The 16,448-nt window shown below is 46.2% G+C and overlaps 1 protein-coding gene across 1 annotated transcript in view; it reads right to left on the reverse strand.

Moving 5' to 3' along the window:
- LOC144095163 (calcium-activated chloride channel regulator 4-like) overlaps positions 1–16,095 on the reverse strand; it is a 601,494-nt gene extending 585,399 nt beyond the window's left edge. The window contains exon 1 of the mRNA XM_077628955.1: positions 16,039–16,095. Coding sequence (XP_077485081.1) covers positions 16,039–16,042 — 4 coding nt within the window. The 5' untranslated portion in view covers positions 16,043–16,095. The remainder of the gene's footprint in view (positions 1–16,038) is intronic.
- Between the last annotated feature and the right edge of the window lie 353 nt (positions 16,096–16,448).

A 16,448-nucleotide genomic window follows, 5' to 3' on the forward strand; every position in this document is an offset into this window, starting at 1 on the left:
ATTCTTATCTTTCTAGTTATTTCCTCGTCATGATTCGGATCACCTGTCACTGCCTACCATAAGTAGACGTATTCCTTTACCACTTGCAGTACTTCGCTGCCAATTATGAACTGCTTTTCTCTTCCATTGAACATTACTTTGGTTTTCTGCATGTTAATTTTTAGACCCAGCATTCTGCACTGCCTGACTAACTGATTGGTCATGATGTGAACTGCACCTCCTGAGTGGCTCAGCAAGTCAACGTCATCAGCGAATCACACATTATTTAGGCATTCTCCCTTAACTCTTATCCCTAACTCATCTCAATTCAGGCCTCGGAATGTCTCCCGTAAACAGGCGGTGAATAGCACTGGCGAGATCGTGTCTCCTGGCCTGACACCCTTCTTTATTGGAATTTTATTACTGACTTAATGGAGGACTAAGGTAGCTCTGCGGTTGCTATATACATGTTCCAGTATTTTCACATAAGGTTCTTCTACACCGTGATTACGCAATGCCTGTATGACTGCTGAGGTTTCCACTGATTGGAATACTTTCTAGTAATCAATGAAGGCTACATATAGAGGTTGGTTATATTCTGCGCATTTCTCTATCACCTGATTGATAGTGTGAATATGATATATTGTGGAATATCATTTACGAAAGCCTGCCTGATCATTTGGTTCATTAAAGTCTAAGGTTGCTCTGACTCTATTAGCGATTACCTTAGTAAATACCTTGTAGGCAACGGATAGTAAGCTTATCGGTCTGTAATTTTTCAAATCCTTGGCGTCTCCTTTTTTTTGAATTAAGATAATATTTGCGTTCTTCCAAGCCTCTGCTACGGTCGAGGTCATAACGCATTGCGTATACAAGGCGGCTGGTTTTTCTAGCACAATCTCCCCTCCGTCCTTCAACAGATCTGCTGTTACATGAATCTCGCCAGCTGCTTTTCCCCTTTTCATTGCTCCTAAGGTTTTCTTTACTTCCTCTTTCGTTACTGGCGGCATGACGCATTGCTGAGTTCTACTGTCTCTATCATTAACGTTTTGATTACATTGGCTACTGTATAGATTTGTGTTGATGTCTCCGGCTACATTACTATCTTATCCATATTGCTAACGACATTGCCCTCTTTGTCTCCTAAAGCATCATCTGGTTTTTACCTATGCTCGATTTTATCATGCTCGATTCAGTCCATACTAAACCTCTTTATGTTGGCTAGCTTGCGCTTATTTATTAACTTTGATAGCTCGGCTGGTTATATTCTGTCTGTAGGCGTAGACACCCTCATGCTTTGACGTTTCTTAATCAGATCTTTCGTCTCCTGAGATAGCTTGCCCGTATCCTGTCGAGCCTTCCTACCGCCTACTTCTACTGCGCACTCTGCAATGATAGCTGTCAGATTGTCGTTATTTGTAAGAACAATTAGATCGTCTTCCTCAGTTAAACCAATATCTGTTATACAGCAATATCCTGAATTCCTCTATCTTCCCTCTTATCTTCCCTCTTACTAGCGTTCCCTCTTCATGTCTAAGCTAAATCGGGGCCTACCATTCTGTGGTCGCTACAATTCTCACGTTTCCGAGGACGATGCCAGGTTGAGCGCATAGTATGAAGTCGATTTCATTTTTAGTCTCACGATTGGGGCTCTTCAAGGTCCACTTCCTGTTCTCTCGTTTGCGGAAAAGGTATTCGTGACCCTTATAATATCCATACCTGCGAAGTCTAATAATAACTCTCCCCTGCTATACCTAGGACATATCCCATAGTCGCCTACCGCCTGGTCGCCAGCCCTCTCCTTGCCCACCGTCGCATTGAAGTCGCCCATCAGTACAGTGTGCGGTGATTTTACTTTTCTCATTGCCGATTCCACGTCTTCACAGAAGCTTTCAACAGTCTGGTCATCATCACTGGATGTAGGCGCGCAGGCCTGCACCACCTTCAGCTTGTACCTCTAATTAAGCCTAATTACTTAAGCTACCACCCTTTCGTTAACACTATAAGGCTCCTCTGCGTTGGCATCTATATCCTGATTAATGAGGAATCCCACACCTAGTTCTCGTCTATCCACTAATCCGCAATAGCACAGTATGTGCCAGTCCTTTAGTACTGTATACGCCTCACCTGTCCTCCTAAATACACAAAGCCCTACGACATCCCATTTAACGTCCGCTGGTTCCCCTAACAACACTTCTAGGCTAGCCTCACTAGATAACGTTCTAGCGTTAAACGTTGCCAGGTTCAAATTCCAATGGCTGCCTCTCCGGAGCCAGAGATTGTTAACACCCACCACTGCGTCGCAAGTCTGACCGCTACCTTGGTGAGTTGCTCCGCAGCCGCTGGGGACTGAGGGCCGAGGGCTAATTGGTTTATTTATAGAAGGTTGTGGCTAAGTACTAAACCAGGGCGGCCAAATCCTGTTATGGTGAGGGAGTGCGTTGTCGGTTCTGGTTACCGCGATCAGGCCACACCCCAGGCCTGCTTATGCAATTCCAATGAAACGCGGAGTTTTTTTTTCAAACCCGGAAAAGAATTGCACGGCGCCGGGATTCGAACACCGATCCTTTTTCACGCGAGGCGGACGCTCTGTCTCTACGCTATCGCTGCTCTAAAACGTACATCAATGTGAATTTAAAAAAAAACATGCTCGACGATTGATCACCTTGTCTGTCTAGAAAACACCAACCGGGAGGCGTTTATCCATTTATGCACAAGCATCACTGTATCGGGGTCTTGTACGAACTCGACAAGGCCTACGATACCACGTGGAAGTTCGGCATCCTCCGTGACTTAGCAGAGCGAGGTATCCGCGGCAGGATGCTGAACTACTGGAACGACTTCCGGGCTAACAGCACATTCCAAGTTTGCCTAGGAGCAACTCTCTCCACGATTTTCACCCAAGAGAACAGTGTACCCCAGGGGTGTATTCTAAGCGTGACATTATTCGTAGTAAAAATGAATTCCTTAGGTAAAGTAATACCCAATTCCATAAAGTATTCGGTTTATGCAGATGACCAACAGATAGCAAGCAGTTCCCCCAGCAAATCAACCTTTGAGAGAAAAATTCAAATCACACTTAAGGAAACTGGCTGCTTGGACAGAGAGAAATGGATTCACGTTTTCTTCTCTAAAAACTGTAGCTATTCTGTTCTCTTCGCAAAGAGGCTTAAAAGTCGATTCCAATTTATAGCTGAACCAAATAACTCTGCCAATTCGACAACTCATATCTTTAGGGCTAATGTTTCTCAAACTAATGTTTCTACAAAAAGTAAGACCCTTAAAAAGGAAGCATCTCAAGCCCTCAATGTCATGAAAGGGCTCTCACAAAAACGGTGGAGGTCCAATAGAGTATGCCTATTACAAATATATTGCTCTGACGTGCGCTACAAAAAGTATGGGTGTGAAGTAAATGGTTCGGGAAACGCATCCTAATCGAAACGATTGGGTCCTGCCCATAATCTTGGCGCGTGCCTATCAACTGGAGCATATAGAACACCCACGGTAACCAGCCTTTAGGTTTAAGCTAATGAGTCCGCGCTAGAGGATGGAACAATCGCACTTACATGCACCTACGTCTTATAAAATCCGTTTTCCCCGAAACATCTCTGTGATCTCATTGTCAACAAGTGCCCATCAAAAAGATCAATGGATAACGAATCACATTTTATCAGTCCATTATTTTTTCGCTTTGAAGACAAATGCGAATACAGAGCTGTACTAAATGGTCTACCTAACTCTGCAGCGAGGCAAGACCATTTGCCACCATGGTACAGCCTTCGCGCAGTATGTGACTTCACGTTGACACATTTCGACAAAACGTGAATGCCAAACGTGCACATATTGCAGGAATATTTCGCACTGCAACAAAGATATGACACTACACAGAATTTTACAGTGACGGCTCCAAAACAGGAACGGATGTTATGAGTCCAGTAATTCAAGCAAAAGAAAAAAGGGCGCCACCGTCTGGAAGACATTGAAGTGACGAGCGTTAGCTTTATTGACCATGCGTAAAACGAAAGTCTTCCCGCATCCAGCGGGGCCAGCGAAGAAAACAAGCGGGGAAAAGGATGAGGGAAAGGTATGGGAGGACACAACCAATTTTAACGACCCCCATCTTATATTCGACCAACCGAAACTATGCCGCCATTTCGTTCCCCGACTTCATACTGAGGGAATGGGTAAGATGGGGATGGGAGGGCAAAACCAATTTTAATTACCGCCATCTTGGATTCGAGAAACCAAAACTAAGCCGCCATTTCGTCCCCTGACGTATACTAGGGAGTAAGGGGGAACGAAAGGGAGGGCACAACCAATTTTAATGGCCACCTTCTTGCATTCTGGAAGCCAAAACTATGTCGTTATTTTGTCCCCTGACGTCATACTCACATAGTTACACCTCTATCTACTATATTGGGCCGCGACGTCATCATTAGCACGCGGCAGGTGGTTGTCTCTACAATGCTATTGTAGACGGCGCTATAAGTATCAATGCGAGATGCGCTGTTTAGTAGTTGCAGCCGCAGATGACGCTTCGATCTCAGAGTTGTAGGAGGCCTCACAAAATCTCGAAACGTGATGAGTAGTTGCTGCCACAGATGGCACTGTGATCAAAGGTGGTAGCAGACCCCACGAAATCTCGAAACGTGATGAGTAAGAACTAACGCTCTTAAAATTCCGGCTTATATGTCACGAAATCCTCTGATTCGTCGAGAGTTGTGGATGGATGGCTGGAAAAATTTTATTGGCGACAAATTTAAAATGGTCTTGACCCTTACAGGTCATTGGGCACAGTGGTCGATCCTCGGTACCGGTTGCCGCGGTTGACAGCTGCCAGCGTGGCTCGGCGTACGAGAAATCGTTGCGCTTCCTCGTCCTGGCTGTCCAGCAAGTGCTCCCAGTGCGCCACACTCGGGTGGTCTATTTTACGCTCTAAGTCTGCTTTAGGGCAGGTCCATGTGACATGCTCTAGTGCAGGTTTAGCCTGGCCCCACAGACATTCGTCTGCATATTTTGTCGGGACAATCTTGTGTAGTTTGTGCAGGTGCGGGTATGCACCGATATGTAGTCTGCGCCAGTCCACCGTTCCTCTTTGGATAGCCTTTTGTGTGGATGTGGGTAGAGTTTCCGCTGACACCTGTAATGATCGAGTATGTCAGAGTACGTGGGGGTAACAGGGTCAAAGGCGCTCCTGGTGCAAAGTGCTGAGTCTGCTCGGTTGACGTACCCTCGAGCTAACTCGTCTGCTGCCAAGTTGCTCCTCATCCCTTCATGTCCCGGAGCCCATACTATATTATCTCTAGTGTATATGTGTCTTCTCGTCGCGTGTGCAATATATCTGGCGATGCTGTCGATCCTGCCTCTTGTATAGTTGTTGCATGCTTGTTTAGAGTCCGTCACTATAGTGAGGTTCCGTCCTGTTCCGTTGCCGTGCGATATTGCCAGAGCAATGGCGGCCTCTTCAGCTGTCTGTATACTTGGGTTGTTTATCGTTGCGCTGGTTATTTCTTTCCCTTCTTCGTCTGTTAGAACGGCGATCATTTTGCGTTGGTACCGCTACTTTCCTGCGTCCGTGTAGACTACGCGGGAATTGTCACTGAATTCCCTGCTGAGTGCTTGGACTCTGGCTTGTCGTCTTTCGTGGTGTATATTGGGGTCGATGTGTCCGGGTATGGGTCCTACCCGGATGTTTCTTCTGTCTTCATTATTAATCTGCTCCTTGTCTTTTTGTGTCCCCAGGGGTAGCCCTAACTTCTCAGTTAGGTGTCTTCCCGTTCCGGTTTGAATGAGTCTGTGTAGTTGCTTGCTACGTTGCGCTTCTCGTAGTTCGTCGAAGGTGTTCCATGCTCCCAGTGCCATTAGCTTTTCCATTGGTGTTGACATTGGAAGTCTGAGCGCCGTTTTGTACGCTTTGCGTAGTATGGTGTCGATTTGTAGAGTCTCTTGCTTTAGTTCGTGGTAGGGGAGACTGTACGTTACCCTGCTCGTGACGAGACTGTCTATGAGTCTTAGGGTATCCTCTTGTCTCATCCCCTTGTTTCTACTGCTGACTCTTCGCACGATTCAGGCGACTTGCTCTGTGCATTCTTAAGAGAGGCGATAGTTTTCCTACATCGTCCTGCGTTTTGCAGCCGCATTCCATGCACTCTGACTTCATTTTTCTCAGGTATTGTCTCGTTTCTGAATTTAAGCGTGATTTTGGAGTCGTATTTTCGTGTACCTTTTTTATTCTTACGTATTCTGATTTTTCCTCTTAGCACGATAGTCCTCGGGCCCTAGCGTATTGTTCAGCATGGTCGATCGCTCTTTGTAGCTGCAGTTCTTTTGCCGCTAGGGAGCCTGTGGTTATCCATATTGTTATGTCATCTGCATACATTACGTAGCTGATGTTTTCTATTTCATCGAGTTCTTTCGTGAGTCTTATCATCGCTCCGTTGAACAGTAGCGGTGATTATACTGAGCCTTGCGGGGTTCCCTTGTTTGGCACTGTGAAGCTCTCATATCTTGTGTTTCCAATGCATATTGTAGCCGTTCGTTCCGTCAAGAAGGCTTTGACACATCGGAAGGCTCTGTTTCCGCAGTTTATGTCATTGAGACCTTCCATGATGGCCGCATGTCCCACGTTATCGTAGGCTCCCTTTATGTGGAGCCCTAGTACTATGTGTTCTCCACTTCTTGGTATTTCAGTGAGGACTTTCTCCATTAAGTATAGGAGTACGTCTAGCGTGGACAGTCTCCTTCAGAAGCCAAACATGGCATCAGGATAATATCCCTTGTTCTCCATGTAGTTTGTGATCTTTTCATTGACAACTGTCTCGTATATCTTCTCTAGGCAGGAGGTTAAGGAGATTAGTCCGAGGTTTTCGATTTGGAGTCTTTTGCCCGGCTTTGGTGTCATAATTACCTCGGCATGTTTCCATTCCGCCGGCACGATTCTTTTTCCCAGATTTCGTTTAGGTACTTGGTAAGTTCAGCGATGGCCGTGTCTTCCATCTTTCTAACGGTTGCGTTATTTATTCTGTCCTTTCCGGCTGTCATATTTTTTTTTTTGGCTTCGCCTATGACTGTCCTTACCTCCTTCTCGGTGATCGGCCTCTTCATCTAGGGGTTGTCTTCTGTGTATTCTTGGTCTTGCTTTGGGTGCGTGGTTGTGCCGTAGTGTTTCTCCTTCAGTGGCTTTGTTAGTTGGTCTTCCTTTCCGGGAAAGTGTAGATTAGTCGTTTCATGGACTTGCCGCTTTCCATTTTGGTTTTTGTTGGGTCTATCAAAGCTTTTAGTATATTCCAAATATTAGTATATTCCCTGTTAATTGACCTCGTGATGTCATCACAACGTGCCTACAGTGCCAGGTGGCGATCTGCCCATCGGATTGTGAGCAAATACTGCTAAACATGAAACGCGGCAGTTAAATTCCCACAAGAGTTCACGTCACCTTGCTACGTAATCATAACCTCGTCAAAATGACATGTGACAGACTCCTGACCCGGTTTCAGACTACCTGCCGTCTGTGGCACGTGGCAACGAAATTGACTGCAATAAATTCAATGCAATTGCCACCTTCGCAATATGGCACTGAGCATGAGGCTCGGGAAGAGCAACAAGGGTACCACACACCCCGCCAGTGGCTATGCTTGAAACAGCCACTTGCCGAGGCAGTGGCACTTCCCTTAACCGCAGCACCATTGCGCCACTATGAGGACTCCGTGATATATGACTGCGATCGAGAGGTCCTTGACCGTATCAGCACCACGTAATCACGAGTCACCCAACCATAGGGTACCGCAAATTTTAAACCCTGAGGACCCCTCAAATATTGGCCCGATTACAATAGGTTTTTGACGGAAAAATCTCTGTGCGAACATTAGACCTTCATTTCTGACGCCATAGTAGAGAGCCTAAATGATATCGCATTCTGGTCTTTAAGAATGGGGTTAAGAAGGCCCCCCAAGTTTTTTTTCCGGCTCCGATTGGATGCTGAGGGTAACTTCGGTGCGGCGTGAAGATGTGGTTTTGCTGCTTCAATGACCCATTCGCTGGCAGTCGAAGAAGTAGAGTTGCGGGCGCGCAGAGTACGGCTCCTAGGGGCTCGAAAGTTCAGCGCAGCTTGCTCACGAGGTCAAGAGGAGGGTACCGCTTCCTTCGACAACATTTGGCCGTTCTTTTTTTTTCAAGCGGCTAGCATGCGTCGTCTTCTTAATTTTTTCTCACACATTGGTTTGCTCGTTCTAGTCGCTTTAGGTGTCCGAAAGCAGATTTTCGTTTACTCGTGGCGTGAAAAGGTTGAGTTTGTCCGCAACTGTGTTTGTCGGAGTCCAGGGAAGTCCTGCAATTTGTGTCTTTTGTTGGACATCAGAACGTGCGGCACAAATTGCGTTGCGCCTCTGTTACGGCTGGGTTCCTGTCCAAGAAGACTTTGTGACGTGCATGGTAACCCGGCGCGTTTCTTCGTCGCTCGTAGATCTTTTTCAGCTTCTCTTCGTTCCATTGTGGTTTCGATCGCCTTTTTCCTTTCCGTATTTAGTTAGTACGCACCTTGGAATGAATCGGCCGCACACGTCGTGCAGCCTGCATTTATATTTCTTCTTTAGTTGTTTCCGTTTGTTTGTCATCCCTCTGCCCACGTTCCTTCTGGAATAAGCTGAAAGCGAGGCGGGAAACTTCACGAAAGGTTTGGCCCGACCGGCATGAACTTCAATACAAACCCTCACCCTCGAGTTTTCCTCATCATGTTCAAGTGCGTGTTATTTCTCAGATGAATACACTGTTTTCAGGGCCGATAGGGTGTACTCTGACAAGATTAAATACGGGGGCGGAGTTCTGATAGCCTGCCGTTCTGTGCTAAATGCTTTTAGGAGACCAGACCTAGAGACATACGAAGAATGTGTGTGGTTGGAAATTCCAACGTGTGACAAATCGCACTATCTAATCGGCTGTTACTACTTTCCACCAAATTCTGCTCCTAACGTTTTTACCGATCATTTTTTGGATATTGGGGAAAAAATTGATTTTTTGAAGTACAAGGTTCACATCTACGGGGACTTTAATCTTCCTAAGGTCGATTGGTCCACTGGTTTGGTCACTAGTGACTGCAAAGCAACTCGAGAAAAAGCCGAATGTTTAATTGATTTTAGTAATATTCATGGTTTATATCAATTTAATACAATGAAGAACTGTGCTGGAAACATTTTAGACCTAATTTTATCTAATGTGCCTCTTTTTGGCGTGCAAGCGGTGCGCGACCCTCTTGTTCTAGTAGACAAATATCATTGCCCGTTTACCTTGTCGTTCTTCTTGTCGTTTCGTGCAGTGCGTGAGATGGTGCCAGAAAAATTTAGATACGCGTATGGCAATTACCTTAGGCTGTACAATGATCTTCTGGCCTACGACTGGTCAGAATTGCTTGAGACTGAGGATGTAAACACAGGCGTTGAGCTACTTACATCAACTGTACAAGGTATAATGAAAAAATGTATACCTCACCGTAAATCGAAGAAGTGTAGATTTCCATGCTGGTTTTCGCACGATTTGAGACATTACTTGAAGAAAAAACAGAAGTATCACAAACTCTACGTGAAATCAGAAAGTGAAAATTGGTACCAAAGATATTCATTGTGCAGAAAAATTGTGAAAAAACTGATTGCACGTGATGAAGCCGACTACCACAGACTTCTCGAACAGAACTTTAAAAAGGAACCAAACAGTTTTTGGGATTTTGTGCGCAAGCAAAGAAATGATAAGGTTAGTGCTGCTGTGATAAAGACGCGCGATGGCATCTGTTTTAAACATCAAGATGTGTGCCAAGCTTTTGCTGATCACTTCAGCTCTTGTTTTGTGCGCCATGATAACACAACTGCTGTTATCACTCTTGAAGACAGCGCTGACTGTTTAGCTTATGATATTGTCACCGAGCATGAGGTTCTTTCGGCGATTCAGAAACTTAAGCCAAAACTTTCAACAGGAATTGATGAAATTCCCAGCTTCATAATCAAAGGATGCGCTGACATTTTCGGCCCTGTTTTGGCGCATTTGTTCAACTTATCGTTGTGAACTGGTGTTTTCCCTCGTCATTGGAAGTTGTCAGTAGTTGTTCCTGTATTCAAGTCTGGCGATGCTTGTGATGTAAACAACTTTCGTCCTGTGTCACTAATTTGTTCTTTTGCGAAAGTTTTTGAAATGATTATGTGCGAACGCATGGGCTCATACTTCAAACAAAAGATCTCGATTCTGCAGCACGGTTTTTTGAAAGGTCGCTCTGTGGAAACGAATTTATGCAGCTTTCTTGATTATACTGGGCCACATGTATTTAATCGTGGTCAGGTAGATGCAGTCTACTTTGACATGACTAAAGCTTTCGATATGGTTTCCCATGAGGTACTTCTGATGAAGATGGAAAGATACGGACTTTGCCCCATATACTGCAGGTGGCTCAAAAGCTACCTTGGCAGCCGCCGTAACATGGTACGATTTTCCGGCTGTGTGTCCAACGAATTTCTGTCATCTTCGGGAGTGCCTCAGGGCTCCAACTTAGGACCGCTGTTGTTTTTAGTGTTTATTAATGATTTGCCGTTACATGTCAAGAACTCGAGAATTTTGCTCTTCGCAGATGATTTCAAATTATTCCGTAATATTGGAGATATTGAGGACTGCCGCCAATTGCAAGCTGACATTAACAACGTTGAGGATTGGCGTTTGATGAATCGCTTAAAACTGAATATTAAGAAGACTTCCGTCCTGTCTCTAACTAGGAAACGCGACACAGTTACGTTTGATTACACACTTTTGGCGGGTGAGATTTCTCGCGTGGCCCATGTACGAGACCTTGGTGTTGTTGTTGATTCAAAGCTTGATTTTAGACTGCATGTAAATTCAATTGTGTTACGCGCATTGAGGCATATTGGTCTTATCTCTAGATTAACAAAAAAATTTCGACGGCACGAATGTCTACGCACTCTATACTGTGCCCTTGTGAGACCGCGTCTTGAGTTCGCGTCAGTAGCCTGGAATAGCGTATCTGTCGCCTATTGCACGAAAATTGAAAATGTCCAGCGTAAGTTCATACGCATCTATTATGATAGATATATTGGTCGCCGTCGTTTCTACGGCTATGATTCTCTCTTGGCAGACCTCAATATGTCTACCCTTGGCGACAGGCGACGCATACGTGACATGCAGTTTCTGCAGAACGTCGTGCGCGGTTACATTAACTGTGGGACCTTACTGATGTCGCTGAATTTTCGTGTGCCGCATGCAAAAGCTGCAAAATGTTTCGACACATTTTATCCCGATTTGCACGCCATCTGTCCAATGACTTGTTTACAAATCTTATATAACAAAACGTTTAATGACATGGACATATTTGCCTAATTGTTGTTTTCGTGCCTGCTTTTAAATCTTTTGAAGTGGTGTTTTTGATGTATCTGACCTAGTGTGCGCTCGTTTAGGCCACTTGGCTGTTGAGGCACACTCAAATAAACATATCTATCTATATCTATATCTATACCTCTGGCCGTCCTCACCCTCGCCATAACTTTTCTTTCTGTGTATATCCTCCCTCACATCACAAAGTGGCGCCCTCATGAGGCATGGGCAGAGATACTCTCACCAGGTCTCGCTCTTGTGAGGGTGCCCATATATGGTCAGGAGTTTGAACTACGAATGACAACCGATCAGGCCAGCTGAACTACTGAAGTCTGTACAACCACCGAGAATGCCTTTTCCAAGGACTGGAATGGATCTCTTCGGCCCCTTCGCAACTTCAACATTGCCCAACAAGTGGATAATCGTAGCGACCGCCTGCTAAACCAGCTACGCCGAAGCAAAAACCCTACCGAGTGGTGTAGGGATGGAAGTCGCAAAATTTTTCGTCGAGCAGATTCTTTTGCGCCACGCTGCAGCAGAATTTTTACGCGCGAGTAGGGGCACAGCATTTACGGCCGAGCCCAACCAAGCCCTTCTAGCTGCCGTGGTGGTTCTGAAGTTATGGCGCTCGGCTGCTAACCCGAAAGACGACTACTCGATCCCGGCCACGGCGGTCGAATTTCGATCGAAGCGAAATTCTAGAGCCTCGTGTACTCTGCATTGTCAGTGCGCGTTAAAGAACCCAAGGTGGTAAAAATTTCCGGAGCCCTTACCTACGGCATCCCTCATAGCCTGAGCTGCTTCGAGATTTTAAACTCCATAAACCAAACCAACCAAGCCATTCTGAACAGCCGCGCAAGCCACTGGCTAACTGGCTAACTGCTGCATAGCATCCGCTGACCAGTAGATTTACGGAACATCTGCACAAACTAAGCCCTGACATGTTCGCTATGTATGCGGACGCCGAACACAACCCCTAGGATGCCATCCTTCCTTACAACGTGTTCGCGTACAAGACTGCTGTGTGGGATACCACCCAGATGACACCATGTACGCTCGTCCACAGCTGGAAAACGACCACCACACTTGATGCCATGCTCTCAAATGTCACCAGTAAGACAACGTCGACGTCGCCTCATACCATCAGCGCTCAGAAGCAGATAGATTACTTGCCCGACTATGGATAAAAGATCAAAAGTCCATAGAGGAACAGTTCTACGCCGACGTCGCATGGTACACGAGCCGGATGAGCGTGTGTGGGTGTGGATACCCATTCGCCGCCGTGGACTCACTGCGACGCTCTCGCGCCTCTACTATGAACCGTACAACTTCGTCTTATCGGAGAACTTCACTACAAGCTTGCCCCGATGGAGTTATGCACCTTAGCGGTGCTGCTCGCGCACAGAAGCTCTGCATGTTGTGCGCCTGGAGCCTTACTATAGAGGCTTTGTGTTTACAGTCTCAATGTTCATTTTTACATTTTCACTGTTTATTTTGTATTCTTTTCCTTTCCTTTTCAAGCATCCTGGCCATGGTGATATGAGAGGTGAGTAATGCCGCGTATCTTTGCACTGTTTATTTGTTCACGGTGAATGCCACTTGTCATTTGCTTGAGCGAGATACGACCAGACATATCTAAAATGATCACTGCCAGACGCAATTGTTTCCAAATTATTCCATATGTCTGTAGTTGCTTTGGTTCCTTATCTCGATGGTGCATTGCGAGCTCTGCATTGGGCGCGGCCGAGAGCGGCACTCCTTTCTTTCTACGGACGAGTGCCAAGCACGCTTGTTGCGGAGAGCAGTTTCTTCCGGAAGCCCTTTTCGCTCTCCTTCTGAATGCAGGACTGCCGTCACCACAGCATGAAAATTTCTAAAATAATGAGTACACCTGTGTTAGTGACCCACGAGTTGTCTTTCATGAAAGGAAGTTGTCATATATAGACTCGCCTCATTGATATCTTCTGTGTTGTTGTTATATGTAGATATTTTTGGGGACATGTACTATATATTCTCCGCCTTGAAAATAGACACTCTGTTGGTTTGGCTTATAGGGGTTTAACGTCGTAAAGCGACTCAGGCTATGAGGGACGCCGCAGTAGAGGCCTCCGGAAATTTCGACAACCCGGGGTTATTGAACGTGCAGTGACTACCCACAGTACACGGGCCCTTAGAATTTTGCCTCCACCAAAATTCGACCGCCGCGACCGGAATCGAACCCGTGTCTTCCGCAGCCTTAACCACTGAGCCACCACGGCGGCCAACATCTTCAATGTAGCTGCTGAAATTTTCACGGGCATTTTTTGCCTGACTGCGCTAGAGTAACGAATATTGCGGTCAGGCTTGTTTCGAGAGCCACCCAAGTGGAGTTGCTGGCCTCGTGGTGTAGAAACCACAGGTTGCCAACGTTGCTCGAGTTGAAGATATAACGTTGGTAAGCCTGACGGTATCAGCCCGTTGGTTGTACGCACTGACACACTGATAAAGCCTAGACAATCCCCCACATCAGTGCCACCTGTGCCGCCGAAGGTGTCTAGATCACACGTCCATATAGCGCTGGAACAGGTGACAGCGGAGGCAAGCGGTGCGGCGGGTTTGGGGGGGGGGGGGGGGGGGGGGGGGGGAGGGGAGCCTTGGGTGTTGCGCAAACGGCGGACAATAGACTTTTACCTTGGCGTACGTACTCAGCTTATGTACGCAATGAGCCTGCAGATAACGAATGCGCATGCGCAGAACGCTATCCCGCTGTGTCTTGTGTGCGTACGCACACTACAAACCATAGACTTTGCGCACTACGGGCACTTCACGGGATGCCTTGACAAAATGGCGCGATATGCGACCGCTTCGAATAAATAGATGTCGCTGCTCTATTCTTCGGCGCGATAGCTCGCTCTAAATGGTGACGTTCGCTTTCATTTCGCACAATCTCGCCCACACGTAGAAATATAAGCGACAACTATCCCCTGCTTTTGAAATAATTTGACGCTTTTCAAGCTCTTGGCCCTAACTATGCGCAGTGCACGGATGGATGGATGGAGGGGTTGCATGTAGGAGCATCCGATTTGAAACGGAGTGATGGCGGTTGGCGCCATTCTCTGCATTTTCCAATTATTTTTGTTTCACTGTATTATAAATTATTAAAGTTCGCCTTTTTCTTTAAATACGTCTTCCTACACATTTAACCTTATGTCACCTCTCTTCTTTTGAGCCACATATCTTCCAATTGCTTTTTGCTAATTTCCATCGCATATTTATTTGCATGACCATTCTTATCTGTAAACCCTAGGGCCTCAGGAAGAATGACTGCGCCTGCATCGACATCGGGATGGATACAATAACATTTTAGTGTGAGGTGTTCCGTTGTTTCTACAGATTTACCACACACAGCACATGGGTCATCATCTTCGTTAAATTTCTTTTTGTTGCTGCGCGTTCTAAAACACTCTGACCTAGCTTCGAAGAGTAGGGCACTTCCCCTCTTCAGTTATCACAAAACGCTACGTTTTCCTCACAGGAACGACCCATGGTGAATTACTTCCACAGCTTCTTGTAGGTTTTCCCCATTTTCTTTTATTTTCATTGTTTTTCTTTTCGGAACAATAAAAGGGCTCGCGGTGAACGCATCATTGTCATCGATAATTGAGAAAAAAAAACCTTCCGCAACCGACCGTCATGTGCTTTGGCTTTTTGTCATTATTTTGCACCATTGTGTAAACGTGCTCCTTAGGGACGCCGCGGCATGGCAAACTAAAAGGGTTGTGTTGCGCCGTTTACGGCACACGCAGTTCAGTGAGTGATGCCTACGCAAGCTTACTCCAGCGTGATGGAACTCTAGCGCCTGCACCACACGTAATAACAATTATCCCACTGGACGCTATGGAGCGGCATTTCATATAATGCTGATAGTTCTAACGGCCAGCTGTGCAAGTGTCGCAGCGTCGAGCAAGTTGTCATCGTCTTCGACCTTCGCTACTGGTAGCTGGAGGTCCAGCACCGATTGGCTTCGATTCAGTATATTTGTTTATCCAACTTCCGACGCATTTGCGCACGTAGTTCTCATGAAATGCAATCTCAGCATGCCTGATCTCTCACTGCACCTCAAAATTTGCCTATGTTTAGTTCCTAAAATTTACGGTTTGACCCTCTTCCTTAAGAACCCCGTCCTAAAGCCGCCGTTACAAATACTGTCCTGTAATGGCGTCTATCACTTCCCGCAGCAGCCGCAGAAACCTACGTTTCGGATCCTTTGTGTCTGGAACATGCCTATACTAGAACCACCTCCATTGCCACACTTTGTTTGTCCACGATCTTTTCCTAAATATGTCAGCTACGCATGTAAATGAAATACGAAATATTGCTGCCGTAATCATCGCCCGCCAGAGAATCGATACGTCACATGCGGGCAGTCTGACAGTGATCCCAACAGCAAAACTCTTTTCCGGCGTTTATACCGGAGCATGAGGGCCAAACCGGTCCCGTTTGTTCATCTTTAGTAAAACGCGGGCTAAGGAGGCAAACAAACGGAGGAGGCAACGGATGAGTGTCTTTTAGTGGTGTATAACCGTAGCTGTCGCGTCCGCAAAGGCATCTACAACCGCATAAAATCGCTATTTGCCCGCGGCATCGAAAGGAGAGTAGTACTACGCCCCGTCAGGTTGGCACATATAGCGGCAGAACCATGCGTACCAGCAAGCTTACCCATGGCCAGTCGGTGTAGGCGGAAGAGCTTCGGTCAGGATCGCTTCTTCGTCTTCATCGGTCTGCGCGTGCACCAACCGCGCTTTTCTCATTCTCATTCCGTTCTTTCAGTGATGCAGCACCCCAACTTGCTGTTTCAGATTTTCAGAATATGACCTAACAAGTAGCGCATACCCACGTTATATAATAAATTAGTTTGTTCTAAAATATAGTACGAGCTACAGTTGCCGCTCATTTAGAAGCTAATGCTCTCTACCTTAAAATACTACAAGGGAAAAAGACAGCGGTGAGCACATTCCTAAATTATTGGCCGACGCATGGCTCCGGCACGCGGCTTAACCATTTTGTGACGCGAGACACGCAACTGCTTCTATATTGTTGGGGATTGTTTTTCTGCTTTCGGTGCCCGG

This window comes from Amblyomma americanum, chromosome 6 (assembly GCF_052857255.1).
Source record: "Amblyomma americanum isolate KBUSLIRL-KWMA chromosome 6, ASM5285725v1, whole genome shotgun sequence".
NCBI lineage: Eukaryota > Metazoa > Arthropoda > Arachnida > Ixodida > Ixodidae > Amblyomma > Amblyomma americanum.